Source organism: Myiozetetes cayanensis, unplaced genomic scaffold (assembly GCF_022539395.1).
Source record: "Myiozetetes cayanensis isolate MyiCay16 unplaced genomic scaffold, myiCay2020 scf31, whole genome shotgun sequence".
Lineage (NCBI taxonomy): Eukaryota > Metazoa > Chordata > Aves > Passeriformes > Tyrannidae > Myiozetetes > Myiozetetes cayanensis.
In genome coordinates this window covers 5,808,328-5,825,797 of record NW_026087533.1, presented here as the reverse complement: position 1 = coordinate 5,825,797, position 17,470 = coordinate 5,808,328, and the positions used below count along the sequence as shown (strand labels likewise).

Genomic DNA, 17,470 nt, shown 5'->3' with positions numbered 1-17,470 from the left:
AGAACTGGGGCAGGATTCTGGTGGGGAACAGGCACAGAGCTGTTCCAGGGGGGATTCTGGTGGGGAACAGGCACAGAGTTACACCTCAGTGGTACATCAGCTGCTTCCAGAGCCTGCTCTGCTGCAGGTGATCACAGCCGTGCCTGGAGATCACCCAAACCCCCCTGTGGAACAGTGTCAGCCCTGCAGCTGGGAGCAGTGGCACACACACTACTCTGGCTTACAGCACTTGAGCAGCAGGATGGTCTCCAGGGCCTTTAAAATACTCTCCCACACACCACTGCCTCACATCTCAACTTTGATACTGATCACACTTGGCTTAAGAACGAACTCACAGGCCAACAACCCACTCAGAACCTGTGCTGGAAGGAATTAATTCTACCTCTAATATCACATACTATTACCAGAAGAATGTTTCAACTTAAAACTTGGCCACATTTAAATTTTGGGTGCTAAGTAGCAAATCTGTTAAGAGAAAGCCCAAGTCAGCCTCCAGAGTCTTACCGTTGATGAGGTACAAGGATGTTGTTGATTCCTCCTAGTTTAACGTTGATCTTCAGGCACAGATTTGAGAGGGTCTGTGGAGATGTTTTAATGACGTTCTTGACCTGAACACACTGCGTGGCCATTCCCAACAATGTATCTCCCACGCGCTTCACCTCCGCTGAGAAGCAAATACGAGGAGACAACCTGAGTCCATCTGAGGTTATTGCTGCGCTTTGATCTTAGATCTGAGTCACAATAATTTCAGTGCACGTACTCTGCAGTAACTTTCGACTTATCTGCGTGCTCAGGCCTGCTTCCATTGTATCTTCAGACACAAAACGCTGGTTTCTAATGCCCAAAGAACGGTCCTGCACAATTTTCTAACAAACCCTGGGGACAGCACGTTTCTCCCAACGCTACCCGACCAAAGAGGAACAGACAGAGGAGTGCCCTTACCATACACAGGTGTCTTCCCGGGCAGGATGACAATGATGAGCTGAAGCCCCGAATAGGTGTTCTTGAGGTGTCGGAACATGGGCTCCACACTGTCTGCACCCTGGGCGTACTTGCAGAAGCAGGGCTGGCCCTGGATGGGCATCCCGGCGTCCTTGGAGATCTTGCGCAGCTGGTCTGTGAAACCCCTGAAGGGGAGTGCATTTTTGGATTTTTGCAGTAGCAGCAGCAGCACACAACAACCAAAGCACAAGGGGACTAAGGAACTGTGGTAGTCGAATGATAACGATTCCAAATAGGTTTTTAAAAAAACATTCACTATGTGGGGGCTGTGCAGCTGTGAAACACCACAGACCAGAATGGGAGGAAAACCCCAAAACATTTAGACACTTCAAGTATTTCATTCAAGATACCAGAAGGGACAGGACCAACACCCCACGGGGCTTCCAGGCAGTGTTTTGACAATACCTTCCAGCAAGGAAGCAAACCAGCCTGGGTTCTGTCTGTAACACCTCAGATGATTAACCCATTAATTAAAGTGCTCATTAGGAATCCCGTACTTGAGTTTCACTTCATTAAGAGAACAGTCCAAAGCCTGAACCACAACATGCCTTACTTCAGTATTTCTTCTCTGCATTGTCTCTGTGTTGCAAAGCAAGCTATAGCCCACATCTTGATCTCCACACCAGTGTGGAACTGCTTCCCTCTCATGTCCCACACTCCATGGCTTGGGGTTGCCACAGTCCGATTCTGGGGAAACAGAAGCAACAGACACTCAAGTGGCTGACAAAGAAGCTGCCTGTGCTATCTGCAGTTTCAGGATAACAAAAAAGAATTTATCACTCAAACTCTGATCTCTGTTTAGTCAAGGTGCACAGGAAATCCCTCCTCAAACTGGAAAGCAAAGGAAAAGCCAAAGCCTCACCCGTCCCCCGTACTGCAGCATCGGGGCTGGGAGCACACGCCCCGTCACATGGGCCATCTCATCCCGGACCTTGAACTGGAACTCTTGGACAAACGGATCTGCATCATAATTTGCACTTCTCACCTAGAAGAAGAGATTCTCCATGTTACAGAAGTATCTGACTGTAATTCAAATAACAAACAATAGACTAGCAGGAACACTGCAGGAGTGTTCTACAACAATTTCGCTGGAAAAGGCTCGGATTTAACTGCTCAATCCCCAGTAAAAACAATTACTACCATGAGTTATCTTGGATGACATGCTTTCTGGTTCCCACTTGTAACTGAAGTGCTCATTTGTAGCTTGCCTATTCAAAAGCACTTTGTTTCCTCCCAGTAAACAAAACACCTACTTGGAATTAACTGTAGAGATGATAATGCAAGAGCCTGTACTACAGACTCATGCTATTGTTGAGGGCTATTTGAAATAAATCCTATTAATAAAGTAGTGACAATCTGTTAAGTTAAAGGACAAGAAGGAATGAGAAGCCTAGGTTGGTATATAAGGAGTTTTGCATTGATGTAGTCTAGCCCAGTGTCACCCCGAGTTGGGCTCAGGGAACTCACCAATCTGCTGATTTCCTCCTGCCTGTCTGGGGCAGACCTGGCTGTGGCTTTTATCATGGTCGAGGTCTGATTGTCCGTGAGCTTCTTGATGCACCTCTGGCCAGCCACGATGTTACACACCTGAATGGGAAACCAGAGGCATTAATTCCCAACAGGAGCATTCAGACCCCACCCCACCCCACCCACAATACCATGCTGTCACTATAAACCACAACCCCAAGGTGTCTAAGCAACTGCAGGTTCTTTCCTGTAGTTCTAAACCTTAAAGCACTTTAAAATACAGACAGTCTTTAGTGAAATCAGAGTAAATGTGCAAACAAGCTCATACTGCAAAGAGCACTGATTCTTAACTTTTTGCAAACTGACAGACCCTACCCAAACCCTTCTGATTTATCAGAGTAAGGCCCTTACTTCTAAAGGCAGGTAGGTGTGTTTTTGTTCTTGTCCCACTTGCAGACAAGGGAGGTGAGGGTATTTCAGCTGGAGGTTGTATTTCTCTCTGAAATACTGTGCTACTGTCCTCTCCACAGTCTGGCCATTTTCCAGCTGTAAAGGAAAGCTGAAAAGACAGACATTTTAGTAAAATCTCAGTTGCCAAATACCATAATCTCCAAAATTAATGAACCATGAGGTCCCGTTACACACTTCACGCTCTGACAAAAGGCCTCTTACGTTTGATGACTTGCAGGTCGTCTCGTTACGTTACAGACACGGTACTTCCTTCTCATCGTCCCACAGTGAGTCACTTCTACCTTCAGACCTGCAGGAAAGCATCCAAACCTGGCGTCACAACTACCCAAGAATGTGCACAGGAGACACAGGGTTTCAAATGACAGAACACAACAGCTTTGGGGGCAGCATCAAATAGCACAAACATAAGGAAATATTACTCTCTAAACATTTTAGCTTTTATTATAATTTGAGTTCTGACTAATCCTGATTACTACCCTCAAAAAGAAATTATGATGTGTAACACTTAACATTCAGTGCCTTCTGAATCTCCTGTAGCACTTTCATTTAACAGGCACTGACTGAACTCAGAGGCCTGTTTTCACCGTATCCTCTTGTTCTCATTCTCAGTCTTGTACGACCCTCTTCAAACTACCAGTTCCAATGCAATTGAAATTAGAAGGGCAAACTCAAATTTCTACTTTATTGTCTTCCCCCCATCCCCCAGCTTTATGGCCACATTCAGCCTGCAGCTTTCTTTAATTTCACTGCCCAGGTTTAACTGCAGATTTTGAGCATTTCATCTCAGAGCGCTCAGCCCACAGAGCAGAGCCTCTCCAGCCTGATCTCTACCCATGATACGACAGTGGCAGCTCCCAAACCAGGTCCCCGTGTACCAGACAGCAGACTGTGTTTGGTTTACTGGGGACACAGACATCCCAAAGAATCACCAACTTTGCTCCCTGACAACACTAATTGCATCAATAACATCAGTATTACTCAGAGGACGGTACAGTCAAAAATAAACCACCACTGCCCTGACAGAGCATTAAGAGAAAACAAAGAAAAGCAACCACGGGGCACTGTGACCCCAGAAAGGGTTGTGAACACAGATATCTGGAACCCATCTCTGCTCTGCCATTCCTCTGCTCTGACACTACCAAGGCACTGCCCTCCCACGGTGCTGCTCACACACTGCCAGGGTTTTAATGCAGGGCTTGTTTTGCTGTGTGTGGTCACACCCTGGCTGCATTTCCCAGATCCTACAGCAGCAAAGACAAGTTTCAGAGCAAAGGCAGTATTTCAGTATTTTCTGACTATGGTAACAGAGTTTCTGAGGCACCTGAGATCAAGTAGAGGCAGCTCCTCACTCTCCAGCTACCCATCCTCCAGAACAAAGAGAAATGTAAAAGGTCTAATCTTGCATCGAGTGTTTAAGAGCTGAGCTCCTTCAAGGCTCCTCTCTCTGCAAGTTAACTGGAATGAAGGATATGGGGAAATGCAAGCCCAAGCAGCATATATGGAGTGAAACCACTCAAACCAGCAGCTTATGCAATTCCTTTGGAATGGAATTTGGCCTTCAGCTGCAAGTGGTACTTGTTTTTCCACAAGGCCATCAGTTATTAGAAGCCACTGCAAGAGCATTCTTTCAAAGAATCAATGCCAGCCTTGAGATCAGCGTTCACTTTGCCACAGGATCTGAACAGCAGGAGCCCACACACAATGCCAGGTGGCCTCAGGGACCCTGGCTTAGGAGGGGTTGGCACCAGCCACTTACCTCTGCCCAGGCAATGAACAACATGCTCTCTCTTTCCCTCTAAGCCACTGGGAATGTTTTTCAGCTTTCATTTCCGCAGAGCTGCATTGTTTCATTCAGGATTGGAACTGCAAACATGGATACTGCAATTCCCTTGGCAGTTCCAGGCCCTTCTGATGCATGCTAGCCAGGCTTCCAGTTAAAACAAATCCCTCAGGATTACTCTGATTGTGTTACCTGGGACTAAACAGACCCATTTCTACTCACCCTTTATCTCTTTGGTGAATTTTACCCGATGAGAATCAGTCAGAGGTCTTGGTTGTTCATCAATATTATGAATGTCGAGGACTTCACACATGAACTGAATTACGGGTTGTGCTTTGTAGAAGGCAGTGGCAGAAACTACAGAGAGCAAAATATTGAGTGTAAAAATAAAACCCCAAACCCAGTCAGAGTGTTGTGAAGCAGGACATAAACGAAGAGGCTCCTTAGAATTCCACGTAAACCTCAAGAAAAATGCTTGTTTAAAAACAGGTCAGCAAACCCTGCCACAGTGAAGTATCCACATGCCAGTGGAGGGCCCAGGGTGACACATCAGTCTCCAGCACAGTCATCCTGCCACTACTTTGCATTTCAGGGGTTTGAAGGGTTTTCCCCCAGAGAACACTTATTTCTAGAGAGCTGCAATGCCCCAGAGAGACATTCCCCTTCACCTCTGTACGGAGCTGCAGACACAGGATTAATATCTCTCTACTGCACTTTTTAATATTAAAAGCTAACATCATTCAACATGCAATATAATTCTGTCAATTATACAATCTACTCAATTACTGAACCAATATTTGGCAGAGCCATGAGCACTACTTTGACTGCACACAAATTGTGTTGGTATATTGGGGAGTGCAATCCTTGATCCACTCCAGTCTCTGACCCTTGGACTTGCAGATTTTCAGTGTGAAAGCTCAGTATCTCTGATATTTTATTCTGCTCCAAGACAGACGTGAAACACAACCTGACTGTCTAACCTAGAGCAAGACAGACTGTTTACCCTGGGTTTATAGAGCATTTCAGACAGTGAGAACTGAATGTGAATCAGAGGAAACTTCAGGCAGCACCTGCACCTCCACCACTGGCACTTTTCAATGGGGGTTTAAAAACTAAACAGACTCGAGTGCTCATGGAAGGCAGGAGTCTCACACAGGCACCCGCTGCTCTCAGATCCATTCATCTGGGGCTCAATCCAGTGTGCAGAGCAGATCTGCTTTTGCATAAGAAAGCCCAACCCAATCAGCCCTATTCACAGAAGTGTTTGGGATACGTTTTACAGAGTTTTCTTGGAAATACTGAGCACTACTCAGTGTACAGCTGCACAGAGACAACCTGCCCCTGTCACTGGGGATGGACCAATACAGAAATTCAGCAGGAAAACAAGCCATGTGCAATTCCTTCCTGTGCAGGAATATTAGGTTTTTTATGGCAGTTAAATTTCTGCTCAAACACTGACACAATGACAAATCCAGAGAAAAAAAAAGACTAGGACTTCTAGGCAGCTGTTCCCATCCAGGTCTGGTCAGAAGCTCAGCCCTGAATCTCAACTTACCATCGATGTTGAGCATCATCTTCCACATGGCAGGTCGGACTGACTGATGGAATCCAAACCAGACCTCCCTGCCCCCTCCCAGGGGGTGGTCATAGCCTTCTGGAGCTGAGAAGAAGGAGCGGCCCACAGGGGTGTACCTGGTGAAACAGGTGGCCACACGTTTTTGCTCCTGCCTTCCAAATGTAAAATTTATGCAATCGAGATTATAAACACACAGCACTATTATTTTTTGGAATTTTGTGCACCAGGAATCTGCGCCAAGAAGCAAGTTTAAACAATACACCCTGAATGCTTCTGTTCCCACTGCAGTGCTTTCAAATTTAGACAAAACACGTACTATTTTTAGAAACGCACAACCACTTTCAGTTTTTACAGCAAATCAAGAACTAAATGAACTTACCCTTCCCGATCTCCTACTTCAAGAAGGTGAAGTCTCCATCACAGCAGAGTCTGTACAACAGCCCTGTCTATACTGCCCTGACCCTCCAATACCATTTAGCCCGTTTCACTAAGGAACTTTTGAATACAGGATACACCGACAGAAGCCAAAGCTAGGGGGGAAAAAAAGAGCTAGAGGAACTACTGCTTCTCTGTCTGGCAGAAAACAGCTGCTCCTGAACCTCCACACCTCCTCAGTTTTGTAATCACAGGCATTAGCACAGAGAGAAACATCTGCATGTTTCCTTCAGCTGCAGGGAAGCTGAGGAACACTAGCTCCCATCAAACCACAAGCCCTTTTTTTAAGAGCCAGTTACACCCAGTGAAACCCATCAGGGCAAAGCCACCCAGGTGCCTAAAGCCAGCAAACTTCAAAAGTAACTCTCACTGACCAAATCAAGCAAAATTGACTCCTCTAAATGTCAGGGTTCTGAGATAAAAATAACAACTAAGAGACTTGGTTAGGATGGGTTTCAAGTCCCAGCCATGTATTTCAGCCCTGAGAAGCTCACACTGGTGATGGGTGTCAGTGGATTAAAGAGACTCCTGCCTTTCCACAGTCAATGCCATCAAGTGCAGACACTGGGCTCAAGCTGAGCAGACCCAGGACAGCAGAGCTCCAGCACATGGAACCTCTCGGCTTTGCAATTAAGGCCTATTGTAAATGCCTCCTGTTCCCTGATCACTTCACACACACATCACCTGCCCTGCCTACAGAAACAGCTTGTACACAATTGCACCAATCTCCCCATTCAGCTCACCAGCTGTGCTGCATAAGGGGAATGAGCAGCTTTCCTTTTCACCTGTGAAGAAACAGGGATGAAGGTGTCCCAGTGGGGATACTTCAGGTAAAGACAGACTGCAGGAAGACAGTGAACCTACTTCATGGAGGGGAGGTGTCGTAGCACCACATCGACAGCATGAACAGGGTTAGTGCTGATAGGTTTGTCTAGTTCCAGAGGCTCAGGCAAGGTTCTTCCTGTCAAAACTTCATGCAGCAAGTGCCAGCTCACCCGAGAAACAAACTTTATTGACACTTTGAAGGGACGGTCTTTTCCACCTTCTCCCGGTAGTGTCACATCCAAATCCACCTGGGCAGGGGAGGAAAGAAAGAAATAAAACCCAGCTGTTTAACCTGGAGTTTGGTAGCCTTGAGTTTCCACTCCTTCCCACGACTGGACCACAGACTCAGACACTGAGGGCAAAGCACATTTGATAAAATACATTATCAAATGCACAGAGTGAAGAGAGCTGGGCCCTGACCAAACAGAAGAGAATCACGTCACTTGTTGTCCCCTTGAACCAGAAACTCCTCATTCCAGAAAAAACGTGGTCTGACTCTTTTAATTCATCGTAAGAGCACGTACTGCAGTCTGCAAAACTGAGTGTTTGACAGATTTTGCTGTACAAAGTGGCCGCTAAATCCTAGGGGAGGTTCTGAATGCAACTATTACCTGCACATTTTCACACACTGGAACTTGCAGGAAATACAGCAGGACTCAGTTTCAGTACAGATACTGTAGGACACTTCCAGTCTTTCTGAACTCAGCAATATTAGAAGTTGTTTCTTTTTCCTTCCCACGAAGCTGCCACCAGGATAACGTTTCCCCAGTTATCTTACCCCAGTAGTGGCCACAGGAAGTGGATTGGCTGTATAGAGGCTTCTCTTCCCATCATAAACCGGTCTACGGTCCCCAAATATTGTCACTTTAAAATGCTGCACCATGGAGTCCACCACGTCCCTGGAAAGGGGGATATTTACACTGAAGATGTTTCCAAAAGGATCTGGCTCCCACCCCCTCCATGTTTTGCTGAAGTAGCTTCAACAAACAGCACTCAGTGAATTATAAACACCCACTGGAATTCCAAGAGGAGCTTCACATACTTCAACTAAAATAATAAATACTAAATAATAAATAATAAACCACAATCAATGCAAATGCTCAAATATTGGGAAATATTGGAACTGAAATAATTTCAGAAACTCCTAGAAATGACTGAGGCCTTTGTGTCACCTTTATTAGGGAAAACAAGGACACAGTTACCTTGGGAGAAACCCACGAGATGGTATTGTGATAAAAACCAGTGCAAACTCACAACTGGAAGCTCTGCCAGCTCATTGTATGATTGGCAGTAATGTTCACCTGCTCCTCTATTAACAAGAGTTTTGAATTCTGCCTACACTGGTTACAAACATGTGGTACCCTAACAAAACAGTCTTGACCTTAAGTCCTTAATAACCAGAGTTTTTACCACAAAATTAAGTAAAAGCCTGATCAAATTTGCACACAATTCATCTCCCTTGCTTTATTATAAGTTGATGGCAATAAAGATTAATCTGATATAAGCACTGAAATTAGACTTGAAGACACCATAAAATTTTTATACAAAAAAGGCTTCTCGATGCAAGTAGGAAGTAGAACCAGAGAGGCTTTTGCAACACCTCTGACTGAAACCTGCCCTCAGGATCTGAATTCTTTGGGGAGCCTTTGTGCTTCCATGGCACAACAACCATATCTCACTTGATACACAATTCCCTTATTCTACAGAATGGAAACACCTTCCTTAAGCACCTGCAAACCAAAATTCCTGCACAGCAGCAGCTTCCAGGCACCATTTCCTGGCCAGGCAATATTAACCCAAAGTACTTCAGGAAGGTGATAAACACTGACTTCCACTTCCAGCTAAATGAGCAGCAGCACTTTCACCTCCCAGCTGGGACGCTGGGGGAAGGAATTCTCCCTTTCAAGGTTCCTGATGCTCCTAAACATTCACCCTGGTACAATTATCAAGACAAACTTCATCTTCTCACCTGTTCACCCTCCGAGGACACTTATCTGGTTTGATGTCCACCTCATAGAGGTAGACATCAATCTTTGGGATTTCAACTTGGAAGCAGTTGGCCAGCAGTTTAATGGGCTTGCCCATGGTGCCATAGCCGGGACGTCTGGGCACCATGAGCAGGGGCTGTGCCCCCACGGGTCCTGCGGAAGGAAAAACCCACAGATTAGGAGGGAAGCACAACAGACAATGCCCTGAACCAGCTCCCAGGACAGCCAGGCTGGCAGCACAGCCAGCACTCAGGAAACTGGGAAATCAGCTGCCTCCAACAGCACGCATCCAACAGCCTGCTGCCCGTGGAATTCCAGACAAACATTTGCCCATTTTTAATTCTGGAGCCTCCACCCACATCTGGGCTGTTCTTTTACTGATGAGCTTCAGCTTCTGTGGTTACCATGAATAAAACCAGGAGATTTTGGTTAGGAGATTTCCTAAACAAAAATCAACCAGGTAAAAACCAAAACAAACAACAAAAACACCCCGCAAAAATATCAGAGGAAGTTTTACCAGTCTGTCCTGAACACCCTGGTAATAACAAAGTGGCTGCAGAGTACAAAAATGCATTAGTAGTTCTGGACTGACGCACATGGTTTGTGACAAACTCCTCATTTCAGTGCCATTATCAGCTTGGTCTCGGAAGACAGATTATTCTTGAACTTTGCTGGCTGAAAATGGATGAAGAGTAAGACCATTACCTCCTGTCTAACTGCCCCCACGAAGCCAATTTGCCTGAAGAGTAAAGACTCAGATTAAGACACAGGATTGTAAAACTCTTGATTACTCACAGACTAGAGAACACTCAGAGCTGCTCAGAGAAACATCCAAATCTGCAATGAGATGGGTATTTTGAAAGTCAGCTAAAAACACCTGCCCAGTAATCTGTTCCATTCTCCTCTATTTAATTTACTCTGCCCCATTTAGATGAGAATCCTGCATTCCAGATCTGCATTATTCATGCCTTACAAACCAAACACAGTAGTAAACACAGTCCATTTCCAAGAATTGTATTTCCACTTAAAAATACCTCTTTCCAGTCAAGAAGCAACAACAAACCCAAAATGCTTTGTAGCCTGAATTATAAGAAGTTGCTGGTGGTACAAATGCCCTGATTTACAGAGCACTTGAGTGAGTGCAAAGTTCTCCCCTCTCCTCCCACTCGGTGACGCAGGCGATTCCAGCCCACTCGTTTTCATTGCAGAGTTAAAATGTCAAGTGCTGGGAAAAATGTTTTTTATTTGCCTTCTGATTAATCTTCATAATTCCTGGAAAAAGAACTTGTGCTGTCTTGAAGGAAGCTGTGTCCTGAGAACAGGTGAACATCAAAGCCAAGCTCCCCTGTAACATTTGTCTGGCTCTACCCAGAAACCTCCCGAAAAATTCTGAGCAAGGCTGGCGTGGAGCCACGAGATAAAACAAAACAGAAACCAAGAAGCATCATTTAAAACCCGCTCACAGACTCTGCTTATGCAAAACTTGTTCCAAGCATCTGCTCTCTTCAACTTTCCCTTCATTTTAATACTCTCACACGAGCACGAGCAGCTCTACAATTCACTCCAGCTACACTGCAGAATATAATAAGCATATGCAAAAAGCAGTTACTACTAAACATTTGAGTGGCATAAAGGACTCAATAGCTCATTTTAATATTCCAAAGACATACACATCATAGTTTGTTTATATTTAGTTCCTATCTGTGGGAAAGACTAACAAAACTGCTGAAATAAAGATAAAAAGGTTATTTTAGTCTGGTCTGCCCTGTGTACCCCTCGCCCAGCTCAACCTGGAAGGAGTTAAAATCCAGATTTTGGCAATCAGGGATTAAGTGACCAATAAATGAATAAGAAGTGCAGGTCTGCACGCCGCTCAGGCACAATTTTTAAAAATTCAGCTATTTTGCTGTCATTGAACAAATGTTCCCTCGGACAAATTAACTTAAAAAACCCGAGCATGCTGTAAGTCAATTCTGCCATTACTGCCCACTCAGAAGATCCCGCTTTCCAGAGACTCTCTGAATTGCCAGATTGTGTGTTGTGAAAGTCTGTGTCACTGGCTTCAAAGCTGTGACTCAAAGCCCAGTAAAACACAAATAAGCAGCGACGCTCTGGGGACGGAGCTGCTGCCCAGCTCTCGGTGACTCACCCCACCTCATGCCTGAGTCCTGTGTCAAACTCATGGAAATAAACACACACCAAAAATACTCCAAGTGGCTCCAATCTGCAGAGCTCAGGACTCCTTCCCCTGAGTCACTGAACCACTGCGAAAACCAAGTGGCCAAAGCCTCAAAAACCTCTGTCAGAGCAGCAGCACTGCGGGGCCTCCTCCTGCTGTTCCTGCTTCCAGACAGCAGCTCTGCCCTGCTCAGCTGCCCGCAAATTTTGGAGTAGGAACTTCTTTGTGTTGGAGAAACCATTATACTCTGCCATTACAGCATCAGGAACAGCCATATCATGGAATCACAGACTGGTTTGGGCTGGAAGGGACCTTAAGGATCATCCAGTGCCACCCCCTGCCATGGGCAGGGACACCTTCCACCAGCCCAGGCTGCTCCAAGCCCCGTCCAACCTGGCCTTGGACACTTCCAGGGATGGGGCAGCCACAGCTTCTCTGGGCAACCTGTGCCAGGGCCTGCCCATCCTCACAGGGAAGGATTTCTTCCTGACAACCAACCTAAACCTCCTCTCTGTCAGTGGGAAGCCATTCCCCCTTGTCCTGGCACTCCAGGCCCTTGTAAACAGCCTCTCTCCATCTTTCTTGTCTGCTCCCTTAAGGTAAACACCAAAGATGTTCCTAAAAACCCAAGGAAAACCCTCTAAGCCAAGCCTGCTCAGCATGCCAGAGCAGAGTCCAATTCATAAAACCAGCTCAGGAAAGTCCCCAGCACTAAAAGTCAACTGATTTATAACAGAAAACAATGAACACACAAGGAGGAACTAAAACTGGTGCCTGGGACAGATTCTTGGAAAGCTTTTGTGCAGCCAGGGAGCACATCCCGGGACAGTTTGGGCTGGAAGGGACCTTAAAGCTCGCCCGGTTCTGGCCCCCTGTGGAAGTCCCTCTAAAGGTTTCAAGGAGCTCTGAATGCAGATCTTTCCCTCCGAGGGATTATCGATGTTCTGATCAGGCTCGCACGGCCCGGGCGGGCGGGGATTCCTCGGGCAGCACCCGGAGCACGCCTGGCCCGAGTCCAAACACCGCCTGCATCCACCTTGGCAACCAGAGGAGCCCTGCTCGGAGTGAAGCCCAAGCACAGCGAGCAGGGGCTCCCAAACCTGCAGCTGCTTCCAGCACAGCACTGCACGGACCACTGAAGCCTCTGGCAGGCACGGCAGTCTTACAGCACCGAGCAGAATCCTGAGCCCTGGCAGGATGCTCATAGGAAACGCAGATTTCCTTGCGTGATCCTTTCCTTACAGAAAGGCCTTCCAGCAGAAAACTATCCTCTCTCCTACCGTGGCTTCAGCATCACAAAACCGATCTGTATTACCAGAGGTAACTCAGTAGTTTTATTCTTGTTTATACAACCAGTCTAAATTTCTAACTGAACGGGTGATGGAACAGCCCAAAAGACATCATCGAGGCCTGAGCAGGTAAAATACAATTTACACTCTGGCTCAGGACCATGAGGCAGATTTGTGGAACAGATCCCGGCCTCAGGCTGGAGCTGCACCCAGGAGAGCTCCCCATGGAGGGGGAAAAATAAAAGATTCCCTTGCAGAGGGCCCCTGGCCTCTGCCTGGACTCAGAGGCCCAGCCTGTGGAGCTCTAAGAAAAGCCTAACACTACCAAAAAATAACCTAATTCTAGATTAAAAAAAATACAGAGGGAAGATCAGATTCAAACGTTGGTTTCAGTAACTGAGCCCCTCCTGCCAGAAATCAAGAATTGCCTCATTTCTGTTGCTGGGCCTCGCTGGGTGGCATTACATTATTCATGAGTAATGCAATCCACGTTTCCTAAACATTCCTCCTTGCAATTTAGGGTTTGGGGTGGTTTTTTTCAAGGTTTCAGGTATTAAGCCATGTTAAAAAAGCCAACATTTTGATGCCATGCTCAGTGACTGCCAACTGCACAAGCAAACACTGGTGTGGTAACTCCTTCTGGCCTAATGAAGTTACAGAAAACACACTGGAGTGTTTGGGGAGAATTTACAAGACAATAAATGCTTCTGAGCCATTAAAAAAAATCTAAATACTAAGAGCTTGAAGCTCGAAACAGCAGCTTATATGCACATAGTGAAGTTAATACCCAGCTGCTCTGGGAGAAGAGAGCATGCCAGCCCACACAAACCCTGGAAGACTTTTCCCTGGAAGGTATTTCCACAGACCAAAATCAGGAAGGTAAAAATTAGCTCAAGAAATACTCTTGACACCTTCCCGCCCCAGGAAGCAAAGCTCTGAGGATGAAACAATTTGTAAAGTTCACACTGTGAGTCAAACAGCTTCCACAGCAACTCCAGAGGAAATCTGCCATTGTATCTCACAGCACAGAGTAACTTTTGAAGGCACCTATGAATCACCCCCTTCCCTCCCCTACCCCACCCACAAAAATGGGACTTTTAATGGGCCTCCCAGATCACTACTCTGAACTCAGAAAAGCAACTTCTCAGGATTTTCTGCACCTAAGTTTGTACAGAAAAGCAAATGGAATATTAAAAATGCCTGTTAAAAAACAGAGCAAAAACTCCAAACAGCAATTCAACACTTTTAACTGCGAGCTTTGAAGGAACAATGCATGACATGGAAATAAAGGCACACACAGCACTGATCCAGCTCGGTTACACCAGGGAGCATCCCCAGCTGGTTGATGTCTCTGCCTTTTGGAAGTTCAGTTCCTGTTCTCCTGGTGGAAGTGCAGTGTGGGTCACTGGATTCAAGTACCAAGAGCTGCTTTTCCTCCACTGTACCTTCTCCCAGTGAACACTTTGCTCCCATTCCTCAGTTATTTTGACTTCACACACAACCTGCACCTTGAGCAGCCACCTTCACATCCTGCTCCTGCTTTAAGCCATGTTCCAATTCCATATTTTCTAGATTTCACAGGCTGAGCCTCTCACACAAACAGGACATCACCTACAGCACTGCTTCACCTGAGAGGTACCTGCACACACTTCCACACTCCAGGGACACTCACACCCCCATCTTTGCTCTCTCCTGCTTATTCTATCCCATGTTTTCCCTTCACACACAAAAAAGGAACCACGTCTCAGTGTCCTCCTTTTGATGGCAGAGCTTTAACCCTCCTTTGTTCTGCCAAGGATGTTTTGTGCCCTCCTGTTCCAACACCCCAAGACATCACACTTAAGGCTTCCCTCATCACACAGCAGAGGTGGAAGAGTCACCCATTGCGCTGGACACCGGCTGAGCCCACCAGGAACACTCAGATTTGCTAAACTCCAACATCTTGCAGCCCAACAACAGGTAAACTCATTCCAAAGGGAAACTAAAGGGTTTATGGGCTGCTCTTGCAAATCTGCTTATCAGGAGACAACTACCATTGCACCAGGTTATAATTACAGTTAACATGGGGTATGAGTGCATCATCTGAATTCCACCAGTCTGCTAAAATCCTGCATCTTCCCAAAATATTTTCAACTCCTCATTAAGCCAGGCAGCAGCTGAGAGAGGGAGTTTTTCCAGCCAAATCCATCCTTGTCTTTAAATCTCCAAGTAAGTTACAAAAGGATCTACAATGGAGGTGAAAAGGCATGGCTTGGGTTGGCACCTTCAGTCTCATATCTTCACTACCTGTGGCACCTCTTGGTGTGATACAGAACTCCAGGTGGCTTTGGACGTTCCCTTTGCCATCCAGGTTCATCAGGGAACTGCTGATTAAACACTGCCCACACCTGAAGTGTTCTGCCAACCTTGGAGATAAATTCTTTCAACAAACTAAAGCAGAAATTCCCTCTCTGATACTCAAAACCCATTTAAAACACAAAGCTTAATACCAAGCACGTGCTTCCCTGGCAAAGGGATCAAACGGCCAAAATGTGAAGATCCTCATAGAATGGTTTGGGCTGGAAAGGACCTTAAAGCCCATCCAGTCCCATCCCCTGCCATGGGCAGGGACACCTTCCACCAGCCCAGGGTGTTCCAAGCCCCGTCCAGCCTGGCCTTGGGCACTCCCAGGGATGGGGAAGCCACAGCTTCTCTGGGCAACAACCACCCTGGCGGCCGTGGAGCAGCACTCAGAGGAGCAGCACAGCCCGAGGAGCAGCACCCAGAGGGGCAGCACAGCCAGAGGAGCAGCACTCAGCCCTAAAGCTCAGCGTGCTCCGCGGCGGGGCCGTGCGCGGCAGGAGCTGCCCGGGGAGCCATCCCGGGCCGGTCCCGGCTCGGGGCGGGTTACGCAAGGCGGGCGCTCCGCTTATGAAACACCGCCCGTCCCCTCGGCCCCGCGGGGACCCGCTCGGCCGGCACCGGGGCCGTGCCCGCCGGGCCCCTCCCGGCCCCTCCCGGCGCGGGGGGCTGAGCGGCGCGGGGGGCCCCGCCAGGCCCGGGCTCACCTGCGCTGCCGATTTCCATTCATGGAGCTGGGGCGCAGCCGCTCGGGGGCTGCGGCGGCGGCGGGCGCGGGGCTGCGCTGGGCGGCGGCTCCCCCGCCGCGCTCGGGGCGTTCGCGGTGGCGCTGCCGGGCGGTCCCGGTGGCGCTGCCGGGCGGTCCCGGTGCCGCTGCCGGGCGGTCCCGGTGCGTTCGGCGGTGCCGGCGCTGCCGGCCCTGGCGCGGCGGCGGAAGTGGCGTGGCCGCCCCCAGCCCCGCTCCCCGCGCGGCCGCTCCCGCCCCGCTCCCGCCGGAAATCCCGCCCGCGCTTCCCCTGCCCCCGCGCGCGCCCCGGCCCTTTCCGGGGGAAGCGGAAGCGGGAGGGGCGCGGGGCCGGCGCGGTTGCCACGGGAACGGGGGGGGCGCGGCCCGGGCGGTGCGGGGGGACCCCCGCAGGTACCGGCGGATCCCCCGGAGCGGGTCCGGCCGTGCGGGAGGAGCGGCCTTGGGGCACCCCCCGCACGCGTGGCCGGGCCGGGACACGCCGACGCTTCCCCGGAGCTGCGGGACGTGGGACACACGGACCCCCCGAGGGGGGCGGGCACTGAACAGGCTCCCCAGGGCAGTGGGCACGGCCCCGAGGCCGACAGAGATCAGGGAGGGTTTGGGCAGCGCTCTGAGGGGCAGGGTGCGATTGTTGGGGTGTGTGTGCAGGGCCAGGGGTTGGACTCGTGATCCTTGGGGCCCCTTCCAGCTCAGGATCTGTGATTCAGATGTACCAGGCTCACTGCTGGGTTAGGCAATGGCACCTTTCTCATTTCCTCTGCCCCCAGAAGATCATTTTTCATAAGGACAGTGAATTGAGACTTGTTCAAGTGCTACCTGTGACGGAAAGTCACCTTTTCTGATGGTGAGACAGGCTCATCCCCAGGGAAACAGGTGAAGAACTGGAACTTTGGGCCAGCAGGAATTTGAGATTCAAAATCCAAATTTCAGGGTCATTATTAAGAATGACCATCTTGGAGACTCTCAGCTAAAAATGAAGTCTGTAAAAACCTAAGTGAGCCCCACGGTAAGGTTTCTAAACCCATGCAAATTAAAGGTAAATTACTAGAGAATTTCCTTAACTGAAATCCGGAACAGGGAGGGGGAATGTGATCAGCAAGATGAAGCAGATATGTGGGAGGGAGGGATCCCTGTACACACACATCCCTCAGGGGCAGCACGTCTGGTCCCGCAGCTGTAACCAGAACCAGGGCCAGGGCTCAAATGCCAATCTAACACCCGAAACCAGTTTTCCAACCCGTTTTCCAGGACTCCAGACCCAGCTGCACGAGGCACGATTTGCTGTTAAACCTCTCACAGAAGCAGCCCCCTTAAAACTGCAGGAGATTTCTGTTGTGTAGCAGAACTCATTTCAAAGAGGTGATACCCAC

At 48.3% G+C, this 17,470-nt stretch overlaps 1 protein-coding gene across 2 annotated transcripts in view; it reads right to left on the bottom strand.

The window, feature by feature from the left end:
* AGO3 (argonaute RISC catalytic component 3) overlaps positions 1-16,226 on the bottom strand; it is a 32,273-nt gene extending 16,047 nt beyond the window's left edge. The window contains exons 1-13 of one of the 2 annotated variants that reach the window (XM_050326445.1): positions 16,060-16,226; positions 9,526-9,697; positions 8,335-8,455; positions 7,596-7,804; positions 6,276-6,412; positions 4,943-5,077; positions 3,142-3,229; positions 2,881-3,028; positions 2,470-2,589; positions 1,865-1,987; positions 1,556-1,689; positions 943-1,127; positions 505-664 (exon numbers count right to left, since the gene is read on the bottom strand). In XM_050326445.1, the coding sequence (XP_050182402.1) occupies positions 505-664; positions 943-1,127; positions 1,556-1,689; positions 1,865-1,987; positions 2,470-2,589; positions 2,881-3,028; positions 3,142-3,229; positions 4,943-5,077; positions 6,276-6,412; positions 7,596-7,804; positions 8,335-8,455; positions 9,526-9,697; positions 16,060-16,078 (1,751 nt within the window). In that variant the 5' untranslated portion in view covers positions 16,079-16,226. Of the gene's footprint in view, positions 1-504; positions 665-942; positions 1,128-1,555; positions 1,690-1,864; positions 1,988-2,469; positions 2,590-2,880; positions 3,029-3,141; positions 3,230-4,942; positions 5,078-6,275; positions 6,413-7,595; positions 7,805-8,334; positions 8,456-9,525; positions 9,698-16,059 lie in introns of those variants that run through there. The other variant, XM_050326446.1, reaches the window with a different exon arrangement.
* Positions 16,227-17,470: the final 1,244 nt, after the last annotated feature.